The sequence below is a fragment of the Protomyctophum parallelum genome (assembly GCF_964188405.1).
Source record: "Protomyctophum parallelum genome assembly, chromosome: 3".
In the NCBI taxonomy this organism is placed as follows: domain Eukaryota; kingdom Metazoa; phylum Chordata; class Actinopteri; order Myctophiformes; family Myctophidae; genus Protomyctophum; species Protomyctophum parallelum.
In genome coordinates, this window is record NC_139698.1 from 14,622,356 (window position 1) to 14,649,581 (window position 27,226).

The following is a 27,226-nucleotide window of genomic DNA, read 5'->3' on the forward strand; positions in this document are numbered from 1 at the left end:
GTGCCTAGGCCATTGAACAAGCTTTGTAGCATCCTACAGTACAGTACATGCTCAGCTGACATGTACTCCCAAACAGTGAATGTTTACGGGCCAGCAAATAAAGGCAAGCCAGTCTGCCGTTGTGGTTGTTAGCTTCACAACAGTGCCAATTCTTACGGATGCTCTTTGCACTTGGCTGACAGCAGTGACAGCTAAATTGTCCCACCAACACCCCCACTGCAATGTGTTCGAATATCTATGATGCCATTTCATGCTACGTGGCTTATGATCCCGAAAGAAAATTGGACAACATCTGATTTCCCTCTACTGGAGATCCCCGGGGAGGGAGACATTAGCATCAAATACAACTCTCCCCATTTTTTCCACATTATACTCTATCAAGAATGCTATTTTATCAGCTGCAGTAGCCCCCTTTCCCCGACTGTAAGGATTTCCATTTCTTACAACTTCATTTTCATTTCACTGCCATTTAGCTAATGCTGTTATTCACAACCAGTGCAGCTACACAGTAATCTTCTGCAAACATTATGAGCAATGCATAGTAAGTGTTAATAAACAGTACCAGCCAGGCAACAGATGTTCTAGTGACAACTCATAATGTGAAATAAAGTAACTGATAATAAAGAAGAAAATGAAATGTTGTGGATATACAGTATATCCCACAGTTTGGATTATCTGAATTCATGCTAAATATTTTAATCAGGCATATGCCAATGTGATAAATTATGTCAAATGACCACATCATAGATCTTGTGCATAGATCTTAAAATGTTAAGTTTAATAGATTACAAGTGTAAGGACAAAATGCCATACTGACAATTATATTACAGTATCTTAAAATAACATCTAGCTTACATTGTCAGTATCATGATGATTTCTTTGTCAGAAAAGAGGCCAATGCATGTGGCATCAGCTCTCTTGACTCCCCCTAGTCTGTTTCCTATCATTACCATAACAGTACTGTCTGTGTCAGGGCAAATTTAGACTTTGTTGGATGATCACGTCCTGACCTGACCCATTTTTCAGTTGAAAATCTGTTATTTTTGTCGAGTGACATTGTATAAATTAGGTGTTACGGTGCCTTTGGCCAACAAAGCAAGCTTTATTAGTCCTATTCCAGTCTTCTCCTCTGAAAGTGGAGGAGGGTGTGGCATCACTGTCAGCACGTCAAGTTCAAATCCAGGGCACTTGGGTACCAATGCCCTTACATAAATACATATACTGTGTGTGCTGTTGTTGTTAAAAAATACAAAAATACTCATGACGCCTGCTATCCTGTGACAAAGATGAGTGGCTGTTTTTAGCTGCAGTGAGCTCGTTTCAGAGCTCAACTCAGAGCTGGAAGCTCTGTCTCCTCCTGTAGGGGAGCTTTGTGAAGCTCTGGGGAGTGGAATAGGGAGACTGCATTGAGGAAGAGAAACGGCAACAGAGCAGCCGAAAGTGAGAGAACAAGCGAGAATGAGAGAAATGGCTCAGCTCAGCCAAGATGGGCTCAGCCAAAATGAGAAACAGACCCTCTTCCCTATAATGATCTGTACTCGTATTTTATGTACATATGCCCTGGGAAGGCTGTGTGCCACTGGGATATCAGAAGTGGAGATTAGCTGCCAAGTCTCCCAGTGTAATGATGACACAGACAAAAACAAAGACAGAGGAAAACAAGTGAAATTGGGAAAAGAAAGCAACATTGAAGATTAGATGACAAATATTAATACAATTGAATTCTGACAGTCAGCCTTACATTTTGTAATAAAGTACTGCCAATTTAAAAACAATTTTAATTGCATTTAGAACAGACGCATGGCTATATTTTGTATATTATGTTAATGAGGAATTGTGAGGATAATACCCAAAACAGGACTCCCAGACTAAATCAGCCTTTTATGCAATTTCATAAAGGAATCTGTTATTCATGTCCATTACCTGTGATATTGTAGAAGTAGTTGAAACAGTTTAGATTCAGGCTACATGGCTCTTTGTCAGTGGTTTCAGGACACTCTCTCCCCACACTAGGCGACCGGAGTGCATAAGCCGTCCGCACTCGACTGTTGCTTCTGGTGCAAGGCTGAAACAGAAGATTTATATTAACCATTTGCATGTTTTCAAAATGAGAGAGGGATGAGGGGTGTATATTCTTATGAAAGCATAAATGATCCAGTGAGCAAGCCATGTTGTAGCAAGTGATAAGAACTCAGTGCAGACAGATCCTCAAACTGGAACTAAGCCTTTTTTCATCCCAGAACTCCTGCCAATATGATGTCCATATTTACTCAACAATACGGTCTATTCAACTGGGTGAATTTGCCTGCTCTTTGATTATTTCTCAGCTTATTGCTACATAAATAATTTCTCAAAATAAGTGGATTACTATAGGACACGCTGATGTTCAGCCATTCTCTGGATTGGGATCTCCCAGAGGGACTACTTTTCTAATAATACAGTATTCACTCCCTTTTCTGTTCACATTCCCAGAATAAAAAAATCTTTGGCTTTTTTCAACAGGAAATGACAGCATGTCTTTTTTTCAACTGGAATGGCATACCAGCAGTTCTTACACAGCCATTGCCCACAGTGGGGATAGTGAGGCAGAAATGACAGTCTTTAAAATAACGACATTGCTGGAGTCGTGGAGTGATGAATAAAACATGTGTGCCGTCCCACTGGTGCCCGCTGTGGACTCCATGCCGAGATTGGAATTGTGGGAAGTCGTGTGTCAGGCACTCAGAGAGAATGGGTGTGATTAACGATAGCCTGAGTTCTGATGTGAGAACAGTGGGTGAAGTCAAAGCCGTTAAATTTTGCCTTTAGCACAACTCAGTGTTGTCAGAGGTACTCTAGCAGAAGCTGAATTGAATATTCTGCTGTCTCTTATGCTTAAATTATACTTGGTTGCGTGCTGGTGTCATGCCCCAAAAATAGCAGATCTACAAGCTCACAACACATTGCAAACTTGTAGGTGGGCTATTTTCGGCACATAACAAATTATATCGTCGCTGTCCAACTCCATTCGTCTGTGTTGCTTAAAAATATTGAACCAATTAAAAGTATTAAAACGCGCTTCTGACAAAAACAGCTAACTCCATTGGATCCTCAAGCTGTCTGATAAAGTAGCTAACTCCAAATCCTCTGGTGGAGGTTTTGCCTAAGGAAGCAATTACAAATTCCAATTGAATCTTCAACCAAACCCTTTAGGTCCTGATCGAGATCATCTCACCTAGCGGTACATGTGTCTGCAAGCGGTCTCAGGGTGCAGGAGCAGTAAACTTAAAGCTGTTCAGTACCAATGTTAAGGACAGATAGTAAAAGTGTGTCAATACTTCTGTGAGATATTCCCACAAAGAAGTGTGTATATTCCGTAAATGTGACTTTCAGTTCTTGGATTTGTTTTTAATCATAAATCTTCTAGCTCCTCTGCTCAATACCCAATGAATGCTGGGTAATATAAGTGATTTACTGTGATTTTTATACCTCACTACACTTCGTATATCTCTTTTATATCTCCGCTGTGGGCGAGAAATAACCCGCTGGGAAAGATTCACATGCTACACAGTACAACACAATACGGTCTCACTATCCTTTGAATTCGTTAGGCCTCAGAGAAAATAACTTTGATGAGATATAGACATCCGGGATTAATCTTCATGGGGCTTATGGTGAATTCTCACAGCTCCATTTGTTAAGAGATTAACTTTTTTTGCGCGAATGTCTTCTGGCTGCTCTGTGTGTGTGTCAGCTCTTACCCGGCTGCAGCGACTCCAGGGGCCCCAGTCATTGAGGACACAGTCCTCGGGGCAGGGCAGTCGGCTCTCCCTGGCCCCTAGAGGCATCTCCTCTGGGTCACACAGGTAGTCCTCTACTGGGTCTGATGGCCCGTCGATGGTGTTTAGCATGCACCTGTGGGATTGGTCCAGAGATAAGACAGAGTTTAGCATGCACCTGTGGTACTGGCCCAGCGATACAATGGTGTTTGGCATGCACCTGTGGGACTGGCCCAGAGATACTGTATTCTGAGGTTGTTCTTATTTGACCTATGCAATGGAATGATGAACAACACTGTAATTCTGTCAAGGGACAGTACAAAGGTCACCTTTTCATCTATAACTGGGCTACGGGTGGTGGTGAGGATTTGTGACTAGCGGAATGTGTGGGCTATTTCAGTGATTCTCAACCTTTTTCATTTCAAGGACCCCCAATTTGAAATATCTTACTGCAGTATACAATATGTGTGCTGTTCTTTTCTATGACTGCAAGTATACTGTATATCTGCACGTATTTGAAATTGAATGCATATGCAGGAAAACAAAAATACTAAGAAGGTTCTATAATTTTCAATGAATTCCTACCTGACTTTTCTGGTCTGGACCCCCTCACCGCAGTTCTCTTTCAGATCCACATTGCTAACCTTCCAAACGCTCCATGGCTCTGCCACCCAGATGTACTGATTGCAGTCACTCTGACAAGGTACTACTTCATACACCTGTGATCATGCAAAGGATTGGAACAATATAATATGTTTAGTTATACAGGAAGGAAGGTGTTCTGGTGCTTCAATTATGTTGGTAATGCTACTGCCATTTTTTTCTTCTTCCATTTTGGGTGTATGGTGGCAATGTGCTGTCCATCTATATACTGTATGTCAGGGACCCACTGACATGGATGACATTCAACATGTGAGACCATATAATAAATGAGAGAAGAGAGAGGCTCTTACCTGAGCCTGTAGCAATAAGTCATATCCAGTGGGCGTTGGGGAGGATATTAAAAACAGACACAGTTGGATTAATGCATGTATGCCCGGTGCATAGAGTGCAGTACATTTGATTAATGCAGCAGTTTAAAGGACATAATCAGAAAAGCCCCCAGCACAAATACCTGCATAAACTGTGCACCAAACATCAACACAACCTTAATCTGCGTCTGTTGATATTCACATAGGCCAAGAAGCATTTACATTTATTTATTTATTTAAAATCAAAGCAACCTCAACAAATCAGCCAACATGAAGCCAAGACATAAATATGGTAGATGGGTTCCATTTATAGGAACCATCTCTTTCTCACTGCCACTGCTCAGCAAAAACAGTTGCCGCAATAATGAGAGGAAGGTAATGGAAAGCCTTGCGGACTCAAGCTTATTATTCATTGAGATTTCATTTGCTCCCTCTTATTTCTCTCCCCTCTGCAGTTAGTCTTATAAGTATTGCGCGTGTTCAAGTTGCCATAATGCAAAACACATTGCAGCGCAGCTTATAAACACACTCTAGGAGACAATGGCAAACTGAAACAGTAGCTGAGGTTTCAAACTCCCATTCATCCAGCACCATAACAATCTGATTTAACCATCATTATGGAACTGGACATTACTGTACCTGATTGATATGGTCCAGTTTTGGACATGGCCGACCACCATTGTAGGGTTTCTCTCGAAGCCACTTGGAGCGAACTTTGACCCCACTGCCACAGGACTTGCTGCAGCGTGACCAGTTGGACCACTCGCTGAGCTTACAGTCTGACGGACAAGCAAGGATGCATGCCTCCTCAATGTAGCCTGTGTGGACGAAGGAAAACCGTTAAAGACTGCCAGAGTGAAACGTGCCTTCAGATCAATGCTAACTCAAAGAACAGGCAAAAGTGTGACCCAAATCACCCAATCATGGCCATATATAGCGTGTCTTGTGTGTAGAGGGTTTGATGATGTCAGACCCTGCAATCATGAGTCCCTGAGAGACTGCCATTGGATTTTTTTAAATTGTCGTTTTCATGTCATATGAAAACAGGGAAACATAGCTTCAAATTGACATATTGGTTGTTCAGTTTGACCTACCAGTTTTGGAGATATGGCTTATAGAATAATGTCTTGCAGAAAACAGCGAGTTGAGAAAACAAGCTTGAAAGGTTCACTTCTGTGGTCTCTAACATTACACCTAGCTACGTACATGTTTAAGTATTTATTTCATATTTACATGTCGTTTTAAGCTCTGACACTTATTTCAGACATGCTCTAGTTAGTCTAGTATGTGAAGAGTCTGTCTGTGCTATTAACTAATTAACTAATTTTCTCCTCTGGTGAAAAGCTGGAATTTGCGTGATGGCAGTCTCTCAGTCAAATCTGGTCACATATGGAGGCGTGGGGTGACAGATTGACTGACTGAGGACGACAGAAAATGAAAGTTTTCATAGTTAATGTGACTTGTGGTCGCAATAAGAGCAAAATGGTATCTGTTGAATATGGTATTTGGTCAATGCACACACAGGATAAAAGGCATTTACTGTACCATTACACTACAGCAACACAGAAATTCGGAACCCGCAATCTAATCTTATACATATCTTATGACACTTTTTGAAACGTTTATGGGAAAAACAAATGGGAAATTCTCTTCCGGGCCGCTCGTCATTCAGAGACTGCGACGCTCTATCATATCACCCACCGACAGCAGAGGAAACCATGCAAGGAAGCAGTTATGGTATGGGTTAAGTGTATTGCTCAAGGACATTTCAACACTAACACAGGGAGAGCCCATTGAACAGGAACCATCCAGTTCCCTAGTGGCAAGCCACTGCTGCCACAGTGTCCTTTGTGTTAGTGGAGGGAGGCTAGCAGTTTGTTACTGTTATGTAACAAGATGCTCAAATCAATTCAGTATTTGATTAAGAAAATCGATGGGCTGAATGAGCTGAGAAGGTGGACTGTCTCTCTGGGTGTCTAATCACTTGTTCCATTTTCTTTCTTTTTTATCTTATGACGTGGGCTCATTTAGACTTTTAGGGACAAAATTATGTAATTTACCCAGTTCCTGTCAATGGGGTTTTTAATGTTTGTTTAAGGAATTAAACCTGTATATAGGAGGGCCTCAACAATGTATAAAATGATGCCATCAAAATTACAAAAGCAATTTAACAATATAAATACTGACAGCTGGCAGCAGCTAAATAATCCATAAATACATTTATTTTATTTATAAGCAGACCGGAATCAAACATAATTATCATTATCATAATCATTTACTTAGATTTTAGTACCATTGCCTTGCACACCAATTGTGTTATTTAGGAAAGTGTGGAGTCAATTAATACTAATACTAAGAAGTATGGCAAAATCTACAAGAAAGTTTGAGATGGCATTGTCCCCACATTGACAAAGTGGTTGATGTCCAGTCCACTAGTGTGGTGATGGTTTATGTCTCCCTTGACCAAATGGAGTAAAACAAATAATTAAAAAAAAGTATAAGTAACAGTTTACAATAAAAGTGGTTCACAGAAACAATGTTGGTGTAACTAAATGTTTCACTGGGGGAAAAAATAAACAAAAACTCCACAAGCAAGGTTTTAGATGCTTTCCGTCTTCATGTGTATAATTTCACTTTCATACAGAACATGTATGGCTAGGGACAGTCAGCCATATGTCACTTTCATACAGAACATGTAGGGCTAGGGACAGTCAGCCATATGTCACATCACTCACATGATGAACATCAGATGTTAATGAACTGTGTATCCTAAAACATGTGTTTCTTCTTATACCTTCTACTTATGTACAGAGATAAATCTTAAAACTAGACATAGGGTTTGCATCAAAACAAACTACTGTTATGTGAAAAACAGCAGTATTAACTTAAGTGCATATACCATGTCCTTGTGATGTTATAGTTCAAATCTGCCTATTGCATGTCATCCATCTTTGTCATCCTCCTACTGCACATTTAGCATAAATAAATAATAAATCACTTGTGATGTCTAATCTTTCCTTTTCGATTTCCGTATCAAGACAAGCAACATAAATGATTGGAGACACTGAACCGCATGCACTGGTGGTTGACAAATACTTTACTGGTTTTCCACCTGTAGCTCTGTCCTGTCCTTTTAAGAATGTTTAGTGCAGCTGTCAGATGAATATTACAACGCCTGCAGAAGCCAAAGGAGCCATGGAGAGGACAAGTTTGGCCAGGGGAGTCGGAGGATGAACCAGCACATGGGACCAAGCTCTTTGATGTCAGTAAAGAAAGGACAAACAAGGGAGAAATGCTTGAGGGTGAGTGCACTGAGGCAGCCGATCAGAATGCAACTAACATCCCCATTCAGGTTGACTGATCTGAGTGAGACAGGCAGCTAGCTATACAGGACTTCCAACTGAAGGCCTCAGCTGAATGCCAGCAAGCATTACAAGCCACTAGCCTATAGGAACTCATCTCTCACAGTATGAGACCATAATCTCAAAAAAGCATACTGATAAAGAAAGCTGCCATGAGGAAACAAACATGACATCTGTAGCCTTCCAGCCGCAGCAAGTGGAAAAAATGCTTCTCTTTTGAAGTCACATTATCTCAAAGATATAAAGACTATAGGGACTACCACTACCCACAGTACTATACTCAGACAAAACTGAAGCCATTGTGCTTGATACTAAGCACTGTAGAAACTATTACTATGCTGGATGGCACCGTGATTTCCAGTACCACCATAAGGAATCTCTGAGTTATCTTAGACCAGGATATGTCCTTTAACTCCCACATAAAAATAGGCTACTGCCTTTTTTCACCTACATATAACATTGCAAAGGCCAGGCACGCTCCTGGGAGATGTGACTTATATTAATCGTGCCACATCCGGTCTCACAATTTGTTAAGACACTCGATTATAGCAACTCATATGATCTTAAAGAGCATATTGCACCTTATACAGTAAGCCTGCTAGAACACCATGTGCGCTCCCAGGATGTACTGTAGATTACTTGTGACACTGAGAATATCTAAGAGTAGAATGGGAGGGAGAGCCTTTAACAACATGAACCTTAGTGTCCCTGTTTTGGGCAGAACACTTCTCGAAAATAGCAGATCTACAAGCCGTAGACATAGGAGCTACCCTTCCTCCCTATCCCCTCCTCCTTTTCCTCTCATCTTGTGGAACATGCCACACCAAACATTTAAACCCTCTTGATTTTTGATTCACTGGAGTAGCAATGACAATCCTCAGTCATCACACATCAACTAGTAACTACATACATACAAACAGTAGGCCTACAGTATAGTATAATATCAGTGATGCAAATAGCCTGTATCCTGCATCCTTAGACCCCCGCCACACGAGAACGGATCGGGCTGTTACCCGCACAAGTATGTAGCCGGCATCAAAGTTTCCCCCAGAGAGAAGAGGTTAACTGATTGGAGCAACAAGCAACAAGCAGTCAGTCCTTTGTGTAGCACTCATCTGGAATAGCCTATTTATTTATTTATTTATTTAAATAAACAATTTATACACACTTTACAGACTTGTCATGGCTTTATTAACTGTTGGGGGTTTCAAACTTTGTACTGTATGTGATGTATTGTGTTAAGATGGTGATTAAAGGCGATGGTGATTGAATGAATGTATATAGTGTTTACATGTTATCATTACAACCAAATATAATTTTTTTAAGTAATTCATGAACAGGTTAGGAACGAGTGATTAAATGAACACTAGATATGGATGTATAGTCATTGATATGATGCAATAGACATGTATGTTGATGTAGCCTATATTGTAAAATAATCTCCATAATTTATCTGTTCTCTGAAAATAGCTCATGGCAGATCGGTTATTTTCGGAGAAGAGACTTTTTTTATTTTATTTTAAAGATATTTTTTTGCGGCTTACGCCTTTATTGATTTTTTAAGGGATAGAAAGTAGGCTGACAGGAAACGGGAGAGAGATGGGGGGATGACATGCGGTAAAGGCCGTGTCGGGTCCGGGAGTCGAACCCGCGGCACACCGCGACTGGATCACCAGTCCGGTGCCCAGACCGTTACGCTACGGCCTGGGCCTCGGAGAAGAGACTTATAGACATTATGTGCAAATGTAAAATAGCTGTGATACTTATGTAAGTGGTTATGGTGAAATAAACCATTAGCACTTCATGAACAAATGCACAAACAATATTAAAGGCTTCCCTTTCCAGGTCAAACAACACCCTTCATTCACATATAATGTACACATTAATAAATAACCAAAACTCCCTCTCCATGTGGCAGAAAGGGCGGATCGGCTAAGTACTTGTGCAGGTAACGCAGAATACGTCCTCGTGTAGACAGCACCTTAGACTCATGCACTTCATTGAGAAAGGACACAAATTCACACAATCATGTCACACTCCGGGGGTCGTGGGGTGCATGCAATACTGTACTCAGTACTGTACTCTAATGTCGTTGAAGTAGGACTTATAAAATGTCCATGGGACCCATCTAAGAGACCACCCCTGGGTCCTGGGCCCCTTTACATTGAAAACCGATTTACATCACTGGTATACTATAATAAATGTTCAGTGAGTATCTCAATTTGATTCAAAATATGCAGTACCCTGTCAAAGAACGGTCAAGGCTATACTCACATATGCATGCACACGCACACACCCACATTTACAGGTGCCTGCTGAGCTCAGCAGACCTTTATTGTAATTAGATTAATGAGCTTCAACCTGACACTATACAGAAGGCCATAATGCACTCATTTAGAATCACAATTCTATGACCCGTGGTGGGCTTGTGGTTCACTTGGGACTTCAAATGTTGTGTATAAACGACTCTTCTCTCTGTCCACCAACAGCTTCAACTCTAGCCATCAATCAGTCCAGCTTCTGAACAACCCTCATATCAGTGGTCTTCCAAAGGGGATGATTCTACCTACAGGTGGAAGGCAGACTCCTACATGTAGCTCCTGGTGCAGCCAGAACTACTGTTTCATCACAATCCACTATTTTCTCTATTATAATCTTGTTGTATATTTGTATATTTTATTTCTGTTGTTAGCAGTTTCACAGTCTTGTGAAACACCACAATTTCGTACCTGCAATGCATTGTTGAGTTGTTGCATAGAGAGCTTGTTTCTAAAGTCTGGAGGAGAATATGAAAGAGCCCATAATCTGTATAACCTCCCACTCTCAGTAGTGGATAGGCATGTAAAGATATATCGTATATCGATATATATCGATATAAACTATAGTGGCAATTTAAATCAATTAAATAAAAACATGTATACTGTGTTATGTTGCAAAATACATTATGTAAAACATTTGAGAATTGTTGAAGAGAAATTATTATTGAAAAACAGTATTGTAAAAGAAAAAGAAGCCAATACTGGATTTGTGTCTAAAGAGAAATAATAGCCTAATACAAAAAGGTCATTTGTCTGGAAAATACATTTGTGAGAAATCATATCATGAACCCAATATCATGATTCGAATCGTATCGTGAGTTGCGTGAATCGTTACATGCCTAGTAGCGGGAGGAGAACGTCATCATTCTAAAATCTAAATCATCACCAAGAGGATGTTCTTCCTGCGGCAGCTGAATAAATTAAACCTGCCACAGAAAACTGTGGTCCAGTTCAGTTCTCCACTAGCCTGGTTAACCACTCCCACTTGAAATCCCGTTGCATTTCTGAAAGGAATTAAATGTATTCAGGGGGGGGGGGGGGGGGGGGGGTGGTTGACCAGGCTAGTTCTCCACAGCCATCATGGAGTATATCCATCACCATCTGGTTCACTGCCTCTGGACAGGTGCAGATTGCAGCGGATCATTGGGTCAGCCCGAGAGGATCATTGGTTGCAACCTGACATCTCTCCAAGAAGCAAGAGCAGGAAAGATTACCCCTCACCCCGGTCGCCACCTCTACCAAAAGCTACCATCCGGCAAGAGGTACCAGTCTATCAAAACCACTAGCTCAGCACAACTTGAATGGTGTTTGAGGCAGTGAGGTTCAAAAAGGAATCCCCCTCACTTTCACTGTGCAGAACTCTGGAACTGCATGGGACTTCCAATACCCCCCCCCCCCCCACGTTGTTGTTGCCTCTGTTTATATAATGTACAGTATACTGTAAACAAGTGCATTGTGGAATGTGTATTACCGTCTGTGTCATATAATACTGTATAGTTCCTATCTTTACTTTTATTATCTCCACCAGGCCAGATGGTTGAAGGCCAGAGGGTTTCTCCCCTGTCCGTCAATTTGTTGTGACTTTGAATAGCTCATTTTGTTGACGCACACTCTCAGTAGGCTAAGGAAGAACCTCTACACCATTTTTATTTACTAGATTTTCTGCCTTTTTGCATTTTCACATTGCTGACCAAAAGATTTCGTCCAAAATGTTCCATATTCCATTCCGACTGGCTATGATTGACTTCCAAATTTTGTAGGCTCTGGGAAGCCAGCACGACCTTGGGTAGATCTGCAATCCAACACCACTGCAACAGAACAAACACGCCATAGCAATGATTACTATGATAATACAGAGCTTTAACTTTAAAAAAAAATATATATATATGTTTTATTTTAACCAAAGAAACTCACTTAAAGCACCTTTAACTGATATCTGGCCATTACTTTGGCCATAGCTTCCATAGAGTGTAACAATAGCCTATGTGAGCCATTACCAATTATAAGCCCCTCCGTAAATACCTACAAATAGAACAAGTCAGCATGTGTAGTGTAAGCAACTGTAAGCATATCGTTCCACTGCCATCGGTCTGCTTTCATCAGAACAAAACCTTAGCATCACCAAATGCTGCTATTTCCTATAGTTGACTCCATATAATCGTATAAGGCATTTCCCATAGAGATATACAAAGATATTTTGATACTATCATGAACATAAAATCTTTCATTCTGTGACAAAAAAATAATAATAATGACATTTTAAATGATATACTACATTTAATAAATACCATTTGTTTGGTGTTTTTTGTTTGTTTGCTTGTCTTTTTTTTTTTTCTCACAGAATCAAAGGTTTTATTGGCAACCGGGATCCTGGATGGCTTGATTCTTAAATTAATAATTTAAAATCCTTTATATGAATATCTTTGTAAATCTCTATGGGAAAAATGAATGGCCGATTTTTCAGTGGAACCAGTAAATGGTAAATGGTGCATTTATATAGCGCCTTTATCCAAGGCGCTTTACAGAGATGCATTACATTCACACATTCACACACCGATGCCGGAGGAAACCATGTAAGCCACCAACCTGCACATCGGGAGCAATTGGGGGTTCAGAGTCTTGCTCAAGGACACTTTGACACTAACTCTGAGGGAGCCTGGGTTCGAACATCCGGTCACTCTACCCCTGAGCCACTGCCGCCCAGTAAACCACGCCAGTCACCCACTGTTATGCCCTATTGGCAATAGCTTCTGCAGTTCTGCTGTAACCAATGAGATAGATGTGAAACGAAAAGAGAATTTTACTTCACCTCAGATGATAAAAGGAGAGGAACAACTAATCCAGGGATTCAGTTGGTATCTTTGCCCTCTAAGCTATAGACGAGCTAGATAGAATTACATCATGGACTGAAAAACTATTCCACCTTTCAGGGGAATGCAAATATGTTATACCACGTGAACCCTAGAGTCCCTATTCTGGCAAAAGAACATCTGCAAAAATATCTACAAACTGTCGCGTTGTGAGTTGTAGATCAGCTATTTTTCAGTGAAGAGATTTGGAGTAGAGGGAAAAAAGTAAAGACCGAGTACAGTATAAGACCTCTGGGGGACCCCATAGTCAATGAAGTATAAAGGGTTAATGCAAGGAAATAGTTTGTAAACTGTGCTCTGCTTTATCACTACTGAATAAATACTTCCCTGGCTGAGACATTGGAGGTCCTCACAGGATTCATTTGACAGGTGGTACAAAAGACCACCTGTACAAACCAAGATAAGGAGACTTGCAATAGGGAAGCCTTTCTGTGGCTTACTTTTAACTGGTTCTCTCCTGACAGGCAGTATGAAAGTTTGAGACATTTTCTTATTCATGAAAAAAGGAGAAGTAAACAAAAATACCCAAACAGATGGGGGGTAAGTAGATAAATAAAGTAGATAAAAGCAGCTAGTCTTGCGTAGCCAGATGATGCCTTTCAGTATGTCTGGTGAGATCTAAACTCAATGTCGTTGCTAATAATGGGTGTAAACAGTTCAGAGTTTTACAAAATAACTTGCATAACCAAGCAAAAACTCTGATTGAGACAGTGATATTAATTGTTTTCAAGGAGGAGGCGTATATAGGTTTGTAACTGGCCATTCACGCCACGGTTCTAGCAACTGAATTTAGATGTCCCCAGACATAGGTAGGCAGAGATCTCTAGCCTTTAGACAACTAAAAGGTGTCAGAACATCTTTCAGAGTGAAAGAACATCTTGTGTTCACTATACTCAAGTTGACAACCGCAAGGATTCACTACTTTTTAATTCTTTCAGCACCCTGCTGGTTATCTTGACTCGATAGACTTCAATTGTGTGAAGGTCGCATCTAAAGCGCCTAATAGGCACTTTGCATGCAACCTTCACACACAACGATCCTCTGATATGCAATAACAGTCCTTGTAGATATAAACAGGCAATGGCATTGGCTTCTTTTAACTGTATAGGCTCACTTTGGTTCACTGTTCCTTAACCACATGGGCCCCAATTCTGGGTCTGTCATAATGGAAAAACCAAGTTTTAGAAGCCTGGAGGACAACGGTCAACCAAGTGGTTAAGTACAGTACGGTATATGGGTCAACATGGACCACCACATCCCTTCACTTGACTGCTGCTATCAACTTCACAAGTCTTCACCATAATATTTGCCTTAAAGCTATAGCCATCAAGCGGGTCCCCTGCTGTGACCTCATTCTCTCCCCCACCGCCCACATAATATTTCCATCCAATGACATCAAATCTTAGTAAAGGCCAAGCATTAAGGCATTATGTGTCACTACTACTCATACATGAAAGCAACTTCACAACCACAACATACAGGACCAGAAAAGCTAAGGGTCCATAGGCCTATACACATTTTTGCCAATAAAACTAGATCCCTTTTCCACAACTGTTTTTGATTGGTCATGGAAGCTCCATGATCAATATTTGCCAACCACAAAATATAGCTTTTTTTGTGTGTATAAATTAGTATCTGACTGGAACATTTCTAATGTTCTTTTGGCAAACTAAGTACCACAGATGTCCTATTAGTCAAATAAATATTTGTTAAATTGCTCCCTCAACTTGAGTAGACAGGCATTCTGTCATTTGCAGCTACTTAAAAAAAGCATTCATACAATCACACAAGTCAGCGATACCACATATTTGTCTGTCAATTTGAACATGTGAATATATCAATATGAATACGATGATTAAAATCCCCATTTTCCATTGATGTCTTTGCCTGACTGTAACAGTGGCACAGTTGCCTGATAGCCAACGTGACACACGGTGACCCCAGGGTATCAAGACAGCGGCGGAGTGGATGAGAGATCTTCTTTACTATGAAGAGCAACCCTCATGATGAATAATGAGATGGACAGATACATGCAAGACAAATTCAATTGGAATGGGGATGACCTGACATCCATACTGAGGGAACGTCATAATAGGCGAACGTTTTCAAATTAAATCGCTTCACCTAGAATAGATAATCTACAAGCTCACAACGCATCACATTGCGAATGGGTTGTGTGAGCGATGCTAGGGTTTATGTGATTAAGGATATATATATGAAACCATTAAAGAAGTCCAACTGTTCACTGCATGTAGTGGAATGTACTTAAAAAAGTATCAGGACATTTTTATACTCAAGTAAAGTAAGTACTTGAGTAAATATAGTTGATATTGGTGATCAGAACATTTCTTTTGAAAGTTGGAAGTTTCAAGGGAGTAGTTGAATAAAACATTACACATTATTAAAGCATGTCGTTTATCCTAATTCTAAAGTATAGTACATTATTTTTGGGCTTAGGTATCTATAGAATAATGCATGCACATAAATATGCACACAACCTCGCGCACAGGTGCACGTACATACACACACATGACATCCTGAGGGAGTGCTCCTGTCACTCCCACACTGAGATTAACTGACACATAGCTGAATCTGTGAGTCATGTTTTGATATGCATAACACTGATGTATTCATTTCCCCATCTCCCTCTGCATTCTACTTTCACAGCAATTTCAAAGCTCCTTTCTGAGCCCAGATTCTTTGCTTGAAGTGTTTTAGAGGATCTCGGATCAGACCTTACAATAAGAAGACATGTCACATGATTATGACAGCGGCAGAAGCGGAAAAGTGCATCCTTATGTAAAATGTGGTACTCAAAACTAGTAGCCACCATATGAGAGTGGGTTAAAAAGTATACAAGCTGCTGGCCTATAGCGGTCTAGGCGCATGCCACATATAGGCCCTGGCCCCATTCAGGATGACCTTTGCTGCATGTCTCTCCCCTTCTCTCTGTCCCACTTTCCTGTCTATCTTCCCTTGATACTATCAATAAAGGCAGAAAAGCTAAAAACAAATCTAAAAAATCTTTCTCGCACCTGAAGAATGCCAAAGTACTGCTAAGAAAAAGTACTGCTATAGAGGCTCTCTGAGGTAAAGGCTTATTTCCCACAGACTCATAGCTGCAGTCTGGTTTCACTCTGTGCTTTGGTGAGGATTAGTGTGAGATGAGAGGGCGTCATTAGGAGTCAAAGGTCAATCTAAACAGAGCAAGGCAAGATGAGATTAAGATCTCTGCTCTGAGCAACAGGCTATGGGAGATGAAAGTGACACTCGCTCAATTGTTGCCCAATTTATACTCTTGTCGTACGACCGTGTCACGTGTGGCGAATAGCAGATCCACAAGTATATTGTAGAGCTGCTATTTGTGTTGAGCAACACAAATGTACGTACAGTATATTTACAGACATACGCAACACACACACACACACACACACACACACACACACACGTCACACACACACACACACACACACACACACACACACACACACACACACACACACACACACACACACACACACACAGGGGCGTAACTACCGTGACGCAGACAACGCGACTGCGTGGGGGCCCAGAGGCAAGGGGGGCACACGGCCGCCCACCCGTGCCGTCTGTCGGGGGCACTCGCTGATCAGCCTGCGTCGGGGCCCACTGACATCTAGTTAGGCCACTGCACACACACACACACACACACACACACACACGCACACACGCACACACACACACACACACACACACACACACACACAGGAGCCCACCGTGACTGTTGCAGCGTAGGGTCTCCACCAGCCTGTTGTCCTGATCATAACACACCATGGCCTGGTAGCGGTATCCCTGGCCGCACTCCTTGCCCTCTCCTTGGGCCTTCATCCCCAGCGCAGCCTCCACCCTCCCAGCCTCAGGCAGGATGCAGTCGGACCAGTTCCCCACAGGCTGAGCGTTGTATTTATCACAGGGACAGTACTGGGTCTCGCTCAGAGGGTACATCTGGGTGTTCTTGCACTTGTCCTTCTTCTTGCTCCTCCCTGCAGGAGTAGAAAGAGAGAGGAGTGGAGACTGATTTACACACTTGATCGCACGACTGAGGTACACTTTTCAATGTGATTTTTTTTCCTATATACAGCTTTTCGTCACGTCACGTCTCACATTTGCCATTGACAATGAGAGGACACGACAGGAAATAACATTTACAGTTTTTCTGTGCACTATGACATCATGCATCATACATCATGCATGTAATTAACACAGAGTTGAAAAATAAATAGCAGATCTACAAGCTCATAATGTGTCACATTGCGCAAAGTGATATTGTAGATCGGCTATTTTGGCAACGGTGTAGAAAAAGTGATCAAAGTACAGTTGTAACTCAAGTGCAGGTCTATATACAACATTCCATCATGTGTGCAAGTCCGTGCAGTGCATGCATGTCCTCACCTATCAGTGCCCTCTTCCTGGTGCGGACCCCAACACAGTCGGCCGTACAGGAGGAAAACTTGGACCAGTTGGTGAGCTGGCAGTCATCCTGGCAGGGGAGCTGGCAGCGCTGAGTGATGGGTGGCATAGCCTTGGCAAATTTCAGACATTCTCTGATGTCCGCCTGAGTCCCGTCCAGCTGGCGACAGGACACCGCTGGTGGAAAGGAACACAGAGGTGGAAGGTTTCATTATGATTTGTTTGAGACCACTGTGTCATCTGCTGCTGACATTGATGGATAACATAGTGTATGCCCTTTTATTGATGGTGGAAAAAGTACTCCGATTTCGTTTTTTTTTACCTAAGCAAAAGTAGTAATACCACAATGTAGAAACACTCTGTTACGAGCAAAAGTCCTGCATTGAAAATGTGATGTGCTGTGTGCTTGTAGATCAGCTATTTTAGAATTAGAAAATCTAAATCTACAAAGTAACTTGTAAGGGGAGTAAAACAAAATCACACCTGGGTGAAGTGAGGGGTACTCTAATCATCGAACATCATCATGCATCATCTCTGGCCAATCAGAATGCCTGTCACCACAAATTTACATCATATTTGGCAGTCATTTGACCTACCGTAATTTCTCCTTTCATTGTCGATGGAAAATATGAGATGTGTGGGGACAAGATGACGGGGTCAAGTCGGGGACAAGATGACGTAAATCTTCCCTTCATTGTCAATGGCAATTAATGTTTGTGTTGTGGACATTTTGTGGGGAAACGGTCAAAAAAAGGTCAAAAAACAATAATTGTCTCTTAGATGTAGTGGAGTAGACATATAAAATATTGAGAAATGGACATAATCAAGTAAGTACATTAAAACTTAATACAGTACTTGAGTAAATATAGGCCTACTTAGTTACTTTCCAACACAGTGTAGTGTTGGAAATAGATACTTTGGGCCAAAATGCTTTACCTTCCATACATTTGAGTGTATTCACACAAAACAATTTATAATTATCTTCATGGAAGTGTAACATGGTATGATAAATCTGTGTAATATTAAGTAGACCTTTACAACAAATAGACCAGTTTGTAATTATGTCAGATCATCACAGGAGCTGCAACGTGCCAAATTACTGTGAACTCAATTGTTTTGACATTTGCCAGCCACTTTAAATAGCAATACATCATCATATTCATTGTGCAGGTCAATAAAAAGGTATTACTTGTGTCGTACAGCAATATGTCATTTTCTTGTAAGGCAGCCAAGAGTGTACTGTAGGTCCATACAGAAATCAATCTCTACAAATTTTGGTTTTCTTTTGTTAAAGCTCTCCTGAATGCTACTGGATAATACGGTTTGAAAAGATTGTCTGCTGGTGTGTATATGACCAGCATGTTTGGCAATGTTTTTATTATGTACTGTGTATGTATGTACATACTGTACATGTACACAATATGATTGTATATACGTATGTACATGCAGAGCCCAGGGATCATCAATACGTCCGTATACACGGATATATTGTCCTTGGCAAAAACTGGTCTTTGTCCGTGGCAACTGATATATTTAGTTTTACATAAGTCGGCACGTTTTCAGGGGTGTACATCCATTTGTACACTCTCAGAGTTAGAGACCACCTTGAAGGAACACTGAAGGTCCACTTGACCACTGAGGGCTATAGCTCTGTATGTATTTCTGCTCATAATTATTATTGTCAGCTCATTAGTATGTCCGTGGCAAAAATAGAATTTTGACAGAAATGTCCACCACATGCCAGCATGGTGATGACCCTGCAGGGCCAGATAAATACTTTTTGGTGCCCGGAGCTACGGCCAGGTTTGCTTCTCCTCCCCTAGTTTCATAACAAATCATTTACCGGTACATTACTATTTTATTGTGTTGTTATAATTTGAACTTGTATATTGATGGCATGTAATAAAACACAATAGCATCAGAGAGGCAGCGATGACAATCTATTGATTCTGTCATTCAGAAGCTAGCCTGCTAGATTCTTAAATGAGAAGTCCACAGAGAGTAACTTCTCACACAGTACATCATCATTATGTCAGACCGCTGAAGCCTCATTATGCGCCGACATGTTCCGCGTACCGTCCTCCGACTCCTCCCTCACGCAGTGGAGTGTGAGTGTCAGGATGATGTCAGTTGTGATAATGCATGCAGCTTTAGCTGCAGACACAGCTGGTGACAGTCTTGAGTGTCAGGTACCGAGGCATGAGTGAGTGTGTGTGTGTGTGTGTGTGTGTGTGTGTGGGTGTGTGTGTTTGTGTTTGTGTGTGTGTGTGTGTGTGTGTGTGTGTGTGTGTGTGTGTGGACTGAGTGCGCACGTGATCGTGACACAAGTGTGTCTGTGAAGTGTAGTTGCATGCATTTTCATGTGCAAACTCGCTTGGTGGTCAGAAGATGCTGTAGTATTCCCCCTCAGGAATACTCTGTCCTATAACAGTGATGCACACTCCATAAGAAAGAAGACAATGTGTTTCACTTTATCTGAGTCTACAATTAAAATGACCTCTAAGCCTGAGAATTGTCAGAGTGTGAAAACAGGAACATACTGTAAGTCTGTTTTTCTTTTCAAACATTTTAATTTCATGGACCCCAGCATTTAGTATGCATTAGGCCACAAACCCCCGTAACTTTGAGAGTGCACAAATGTAAAATGTATATCTTATGTTCAAATGAAAAATGTGGCTTCAGGGGTGGTGCTAGAAGAAAGGCCATATGGTAATCCAGCTAGCCGTGTTTGAGTGGACAGATGGACTGAACAACAGTGCCATCTTTAGAGCCACATCAGTGGAACTAATATCTGTCCATTAATTCAGTGTCAAAGAACAAAATGGAAATATAGCTGCTATTAATGGTCTTTTCTGTACGAGCTGGAACATTAAGCAGGAATTGAATTGTTTTAAAACAGCCTCTCGTGATATAATATGGTACAGTATGTTAATTCTACACACTCACACTCTGGAAAAGAAAGGGAAATAGAACCATGAACAGGTGTACAGTAGCTCTTCCAGAGACTGATTGTTTTGCCTCCTCACACAACTTTTACAAAAAACATATTCAAATTGCATGACAAATGTCTGAGTTGCAGACACCAGCAGTATAACGACTCAAACTGTACAATGAGTGTCAAACCCATTATTAGTTGCATTTCCCTCGCAAACTCACCAATGTTTTGAAACATTCTCACCTCACTCTATTAAAGAGTGTTATTTTTCCTCTCAAGTAGTTTGATGCATGCACTAACTAGGGAAATTGGCCTATTCTCTAAAACCCTGGCACATTCATCTGTTTAGGGCTGTTTAGGGTATATGGCTCCTAAAGCACCGTAATGAATAACAATGGCCCGGTTTCTCAAAGGACACTTCAATATCACTTAGCACGATGCAGAGAAGGAATTTGGGGAAAGGCGTAAAAACCTCTTGATTGAAGTCCTGATCCACAGGTCTCCTGAGCTCCGGGACGATCCTGCCTGACAAACCAGGGAACCAGTTGGCACTTTCTCCATTTGTGGGTCTTCCACCTGGAATAAATGAGGACATTACAGTCACACCATGCTGTTTGACTGCACCTAATGAATGAGTTACAGTAAGGGTAGAATTAACAATAACAAGCCACACTGTCTCCTTACATTGCATCAGTTCCTGAGCCCTACAGTATGATGGGCCAGGCCTGCATACAGTACTGTTCTATCATATACTGTACGTTGTCACTTAGGTTAGGGTTATCTTTTTATACTCATCCCATGACAGGAAATAATATTAAGTATTTCTTCTGAACATGTTTCTGAAACTGAAAGCCTTTCTCATCTTCATTATTTATAATAGTATTCTGATGACATCATTAATTATTAGCAGGTGCATAGTTGCAAAAGACAAAATGCTACAGCTTATGAACACAATCAGTTTATTGTTGCAACAAAGGGGAACTAAACTTTAATTGCCTCACACACACACACACACACACACACACACACACACACACACACACACACACACACACACACACACACACACACACACACACACACACACACACACACACACACACACACACACACACACACACACACACACACACACACACACACACACACACAGAATATATACTGTATACTTTTGAAAAGAAAGAAAGAAAAAGTTGCAAGGTGTCTTTCAGCTTTCTACCTGAAACCTGGGCAGACTTTGGCTGGCTCACAGTCTTTCTCCTCCTCCAGCATGTCAGGACAGTCCTGGCCTCCATTTGAGGGCAGCTGGATGACGAGACGGTTTCTTGACTGCTTTTGCTTCACAATGTTACCAGCTGCATTGACACAGGTTACCACTTTATTACAATCCATGATTGAATTACAATGACTGTGGTCTGTGGGAAACTGATGAGACACTTTAACCACATAAACCAAAGCTTCCCTATTCTCTGCATGTCATAATAGGCAAACTGTATAGGCGGACATTCCATGAAAATAGCCGATCTGCAAGCTTTTCAGCAAAGAGATTCATCATAGAGGGGGGAAAGGAGAGAGCCAAGTAAATACCGCTGGGGGAACGTGGTCAATGAAGTATATAGGGTTTAAGTGGTTAAAAGTGATGACTGAAGCTCTTCTGCTAATTCTCATCTCAGTCTCCATCAGTCTCTGAAAACAATATGGCCACATGCATATACTGTAATGTGAGGGCTGGGCTAATCAAGCTTTGGACTGATTACAGGGGTTATGCAAGAGGGAAGAACTACAGTATAAATTAAATGTAGCAATACTCTGGTTTGCTCAGATTAAGTTCATGGTATATCATCGTTAACACAAATGTTAATGAATTAATCAATCCCTGTAATGTGGTGTCTGCTTCAAAGTGAATGCATGGGCACAAGGTTAAGAAATCCAACACTGTAATTGTAATTACTTACAATAATTAATTGTAATGGAAAGCACAACCATCATGTGTGAGAAAACGACACATTTTTATATGATGCAGTGTCAAATATGAATGAATGATATTTTTATTTTGTGTGATGCCACCATTTTAGCCCATCCCATATGGGATTATATGACACATTATTATACAAAAAGAAAACAACTGACATCATCAATCCTTCATATAAGAAGGCAGGGCATCAAAATATTAACTATTTCACACCATAAATCAATTTCGTGTATTCACCAGTGTTTGCCGTCTGACAAAGGTGGCCTCATCCAAAGGCTGCATGTAACGAAAATACAATCCATCCCTGACAGTCATATACGTGTAGGTTCAGGTTGTAGCCAACAGGAAGTCGGTATACCGAGCACACTAAAAGTCACCCAAAAGGTTGTCCCTACATGCCAATCTGTCAAATTAATGACCTGTAACGAGATGTGAGCTGAGGGATACGAGCATACTGGAGACATTAGAGGGTTGTTAACATGGCTGCCACAGCACAGTAGCTTCCACCTCAGTCTTATATCCAAGAGAGAGTTCATTTCCACTTGCTTTCCCCCCCCAACAGTCTAACATTTCACTGGGCCACAGTCCCAGCAGCCTCTGTGTGAAGTAATTGATTTATGAAATGCCCGTGATTGGATAAGCACCTCCTTTTGTAATGCAAATTTCCGGCTTTAGCTTTTTCGCATTGGTTTTTCGTTTCCCTCATAGGGCTTCGAAAACAGCAGCTCGTACTTTACATTACATTATTCATTGCATATCACTGCACTGGTGAGGTGCATTGCATCATACCTGCATCGCATGAGATAGTGCAGGGTGTCCAATCGCTGAATGGGGTCACAATGCAGTCCTTCTTACAGGGCATTCGACAGGGTCTCACTGTCCCTGGACGAGGACCATCTGGGCACCTAGACCCCCCGCACACACACACGCACACGCACACACACACACACACACACACACACACCCTCACACACACACACACACACACACACACACACACACACACACACACACACACAGAGTGCTGGAAACTTTGACAGATAGGCCTACACAAAACAGAAGCAGAGGGCTGAGGTATCTCAAATGAGTCATCCTATAGGACAAAAGCCAGAAATCTGCTGATTCACAGTGATAGATTCTTGGGTATACGGAATTTGTTATTTTTACAACACAGTACTAATTATGACATAAAACGAATCGAGGCCCGGGGGGCTGGCGTAGCTGTCTGGGCACCTAGGCTGGTAATCCAGCCTCTTTGCTGCGTGTCACCCCCCATCTCTCTCCCAACGTCAAACTACTGTAAATCAATTAATAAAAGACATAACCACCCCCCCCCCCCCGAAGGCCCTGTGTAACACTTGGATAATTTATAGTTCATCGTACAGCCGCGTTCCGTGCCGAATATAACTGATCTACGAATCGCGGTGTTGTGAAAATGTCATTCGGTTATTTTCGGCATGGGACAAGATGTCATGAAACTAACTGGGAAACAAACTGGAATATTTATAGGCCTTACACATCGTGGGTAATCTAGGAAAACAGAAACTGATGCTAAACATAGTATCAGCTGGTCTGTGCCACAGGGTTGGCCATACTGGGCTATATGAGAAGAACTGTTCATAAAGACACTCATTCCTCTGCAGTGAGGAATCTGAAATACAGGATGTTCCTCAAGGGTAAAACACCGCAGAGCGGCAGACAGGCCTTTGTTTTAACTGGGTTCGGCTGCGACTGGGTGATAATCTTTTTGATGGCTCTGGATATAGAAGGTCATACAGAGGTTTCTCTTGAACAAGGCTTGCGGTTAATCTTCACTCAAATAAGTACCTCGGGTCCCCTGTTAATACCTCGTCAATGGATAAAGATAAATGGGACAACGCAGTCCCACTGAAATACGTCTTGTTATCTGATCCCTGGAACACCACTGTAGCTCGCTCCCAGGCCCCTAAAGTAACATTGCAGCTCAGTTTCCTCATCCTGTGGTTGACACAAAGATGATCTGGGTCAGGTTTAATGTTGGGGGGATGAATGAGGGGGTGGGGGGGTGCTGCATTCGTTAGCATGTCGTCGTCTGGTGCTTGAGTGGTAACGGAGCCTTACAGGCAAAATGTAATAATGTAACAACGAAACAAGGAGAGATTTATTTTTAATACCAAGAGCTAAATCCCTCCACAGCAGAACAAATCCTCTGGAGTGTTAATGCATGGGAATGAAATAATTAATGGTACCGGCGTATACCCAAGCAGATCAACTGCAGGAGATGCAGTATTGGAACATGCAGATAAACGACTGACATAATAATGGGTCAGGAACTATGCCAATAGACAAGCCTGCTCAAAAAACGACAGAAACACCTGCAATTCAGTGCAAGACTTGGGTAACGTACAGAAGTATTAGAAGTTCTTCTAATAAAAATATAATTCTCACCCATGTCAAGTTTAAATGTCTTTTAGCTTTCACTTTCTTTTTTTATCCATTGTTTTATCACTGTAACTATATTACTTCACTGCAGTGTTTTATCAATGTGCAAATTAATAAACAAACATATTGAGTTGCTTCCAGCCAGTGTCATCATCACATAATGATTTTTAAATGCCATGATTTGTAACGAGGCAAGGGGATACACAGCACATTACCGGGAGTTTGTCCCATAGCACACCATTAAGATGTGCAGCCAGGCTAATGCTCATGTTGTACTTATTATTATCACTTTGAGTAATCTGTTCAATGAGAGGCTGTTGTTGAGCAGATGGTTCAGCAGATGAACAGAGCCGTCAACAAATGTAGAAGAGCACTGATGTCCCTCAATTAAAAATAATCCAAAAAAGAACACAATGTACAGTAATGAATTTAAAGGTAGGGTAAGTGATTTTCTTTGGTTAAAATAAGTGTTAAAAAGCTTTATATTGTGATAGTGTTTGTTCAGTAACCATTTCACAAAATATGTTTTGTTTTAACCAATAAATATCACTTACCCTGCCTTTAATTAAAGTTAGTGACAACGTTGAATCTACTGCATCATTAAAGTGTGGTGGTTCTTCTCAGGCTTCCCAGTGGTTTCTATTCTATCACTGTCCGCCATACAACGCACTCATTAGAATACATGGAGGATAATTGACTTGGCTTCATTCAGTACACAGCAAAAATCCTCAGTGTTAATATACAGTAAATAGACCTCCTATATTCTCAGGCGTTTAGCTTGAGGGTGGTATACTGGTAGCCTCGGAAACCCAGACGTTTTATTAGTATTCTGGTGGTCTTGGTGTTTACCTACCCATTGCACGCCACTAGCTCCTGCTCCAATCCAATTCAGAACACTAGTGATGACCTGTAACTGACCAAGGGCATGGCACCCCCCTATCTGCAGGACACAATCCAGCAGTACACGCCTTGCCTACATACAGTACTGCCACAATCAGTAAACAGTGCACAGGAAGTCTGTGCACCCATCCCTATGACAGCCTGGCCAATGCTCCAAGCAACCTTGACACTTCTACCTCCTGGCCCCCAGACCATGGAATGACCTTTGCCCTCAGTCAGGACTGCAGACTCAAAACTCAAGTTTTCACACTTTAAATCATCCCCACAGCACTACGTGTTGCCTATTTACATACAGTAGATGCCAGTCATGTTATCCAGATGTCATTAAGACATGTGAATCCCTTGACTCCTTCAAAACCGCTCTCAAAGGGCACCTACGGATGGCTGCAATTCGAAACTGGCCTCTGTAAAATCTGAATCCCCCCCACCCACCCCCCCCCCTTTCCTCACTGTATATGTATATTTTCCCTTTTTGCTTCCTATATGATGAATTCCTGTACTGTTCTTTAACTACATAGAAGTGTCTATTTGTATGTCTCTAAATGTTTTGATGAATTGAACAATGTGGACCCTGTTGTAAACAAGTGTAATGCTTAATTGGGTCGTCCACTCACAGTTAACAGTCTTTGTATTGAGTTTGTGCTTGAAATGTACTGTAATTCTACAAACTGTTAATAAATATTTCAATCAATCAATCAATCAATCAATGTATGTTGTCTACTAGTTGATTATTTTGATGCCTAAAGTAATACCACTTTAGTCAGTTACACTGCTGACACTTGCTGTCAAACTTCCGAATCCATCAATTACACGGCAGGCTGAGACAGCAAGAGAGTATGTTACTGCCCTCAAACTAGAGGCCACAGATTCACATTCATAACCCATGAGTCCTCTGTCTACTAGCCAATGGCGAGCAGCATCACTTTGCATCATTTAATTACATCTTACTGTATATGTGATATACAGTACAAACACACAATAGGCACCATTCACAGCGCAGATTGTCAAAATCAATAAGGCAGCCTGCTGTTTCCTCTCACAGCACATCTCAATAGGATGATAGCAGCCCAGGCCTGAGGCACTGACACACTTTGTAGTGACTGTTTTTGTTTACTGGTCTTTGACATCCAGTATTTGTGTGTATGTCTGTACGTTTGTGTGTGTGCGCGTGCATGCCTGTGTGCACTTGTGTGTGACTGTGAACCTCACATGATGCAGGTTCACGGCCTCAGGGGATGTGGGGAAGATAGCTCAGATCTCTCTATGAAAG

At 41.4% G+C, this 27,226-nt stretch overlaps 1 protein-coding gene across 1 annotated transcript in view; it reads right to left on the reverse strand.

The window, feature by feature from the left end:
• Positions 1-27,226, reverse strand: part of LOC310855430 (thrombospondin type-1 domain-containing protein 7A-like) — a 130,350-nt gene that overhangs the window by 19,591 nt on the left and 83,533 nt on the right. The window contains exons 11-19 of the mRNA XM_083760435.1: positions 23,425-23,540; positions 21,883-22,018; positions 21,136-21,239; positions 17,711-17,905; positions 17,035-17,301; positions 5,369-5,547; positions 4,344-4,477; positions 3,741-3,894; positions 1,924-2,065 (exon numbers count right to left, since the gene is read on the reverse strand). Coding sequence (XP_083616561.1) covers positions 1,924-2,065; positions 3,741-3,894; positions 4,344-4,477; positions 5,369-5,547; positions 17,035-17,301; positions 17,711-17,905; positions 21,136-21,239; positions 21,883-22,018; positions 23,425-23,540 — 1,427 coding nt within the window. The remainder of the gene's footprint in view (positions 1-1,923; positions 2,066-3,740; positions 3,895-4,343; positions 4,478-5,368; positions 5,548-17,034; positions 17,302-17,710; positions 17,906-21,135; positions 21,240-21,882; positions 22,019-23,424; positions 23,541-27,226) is intronic.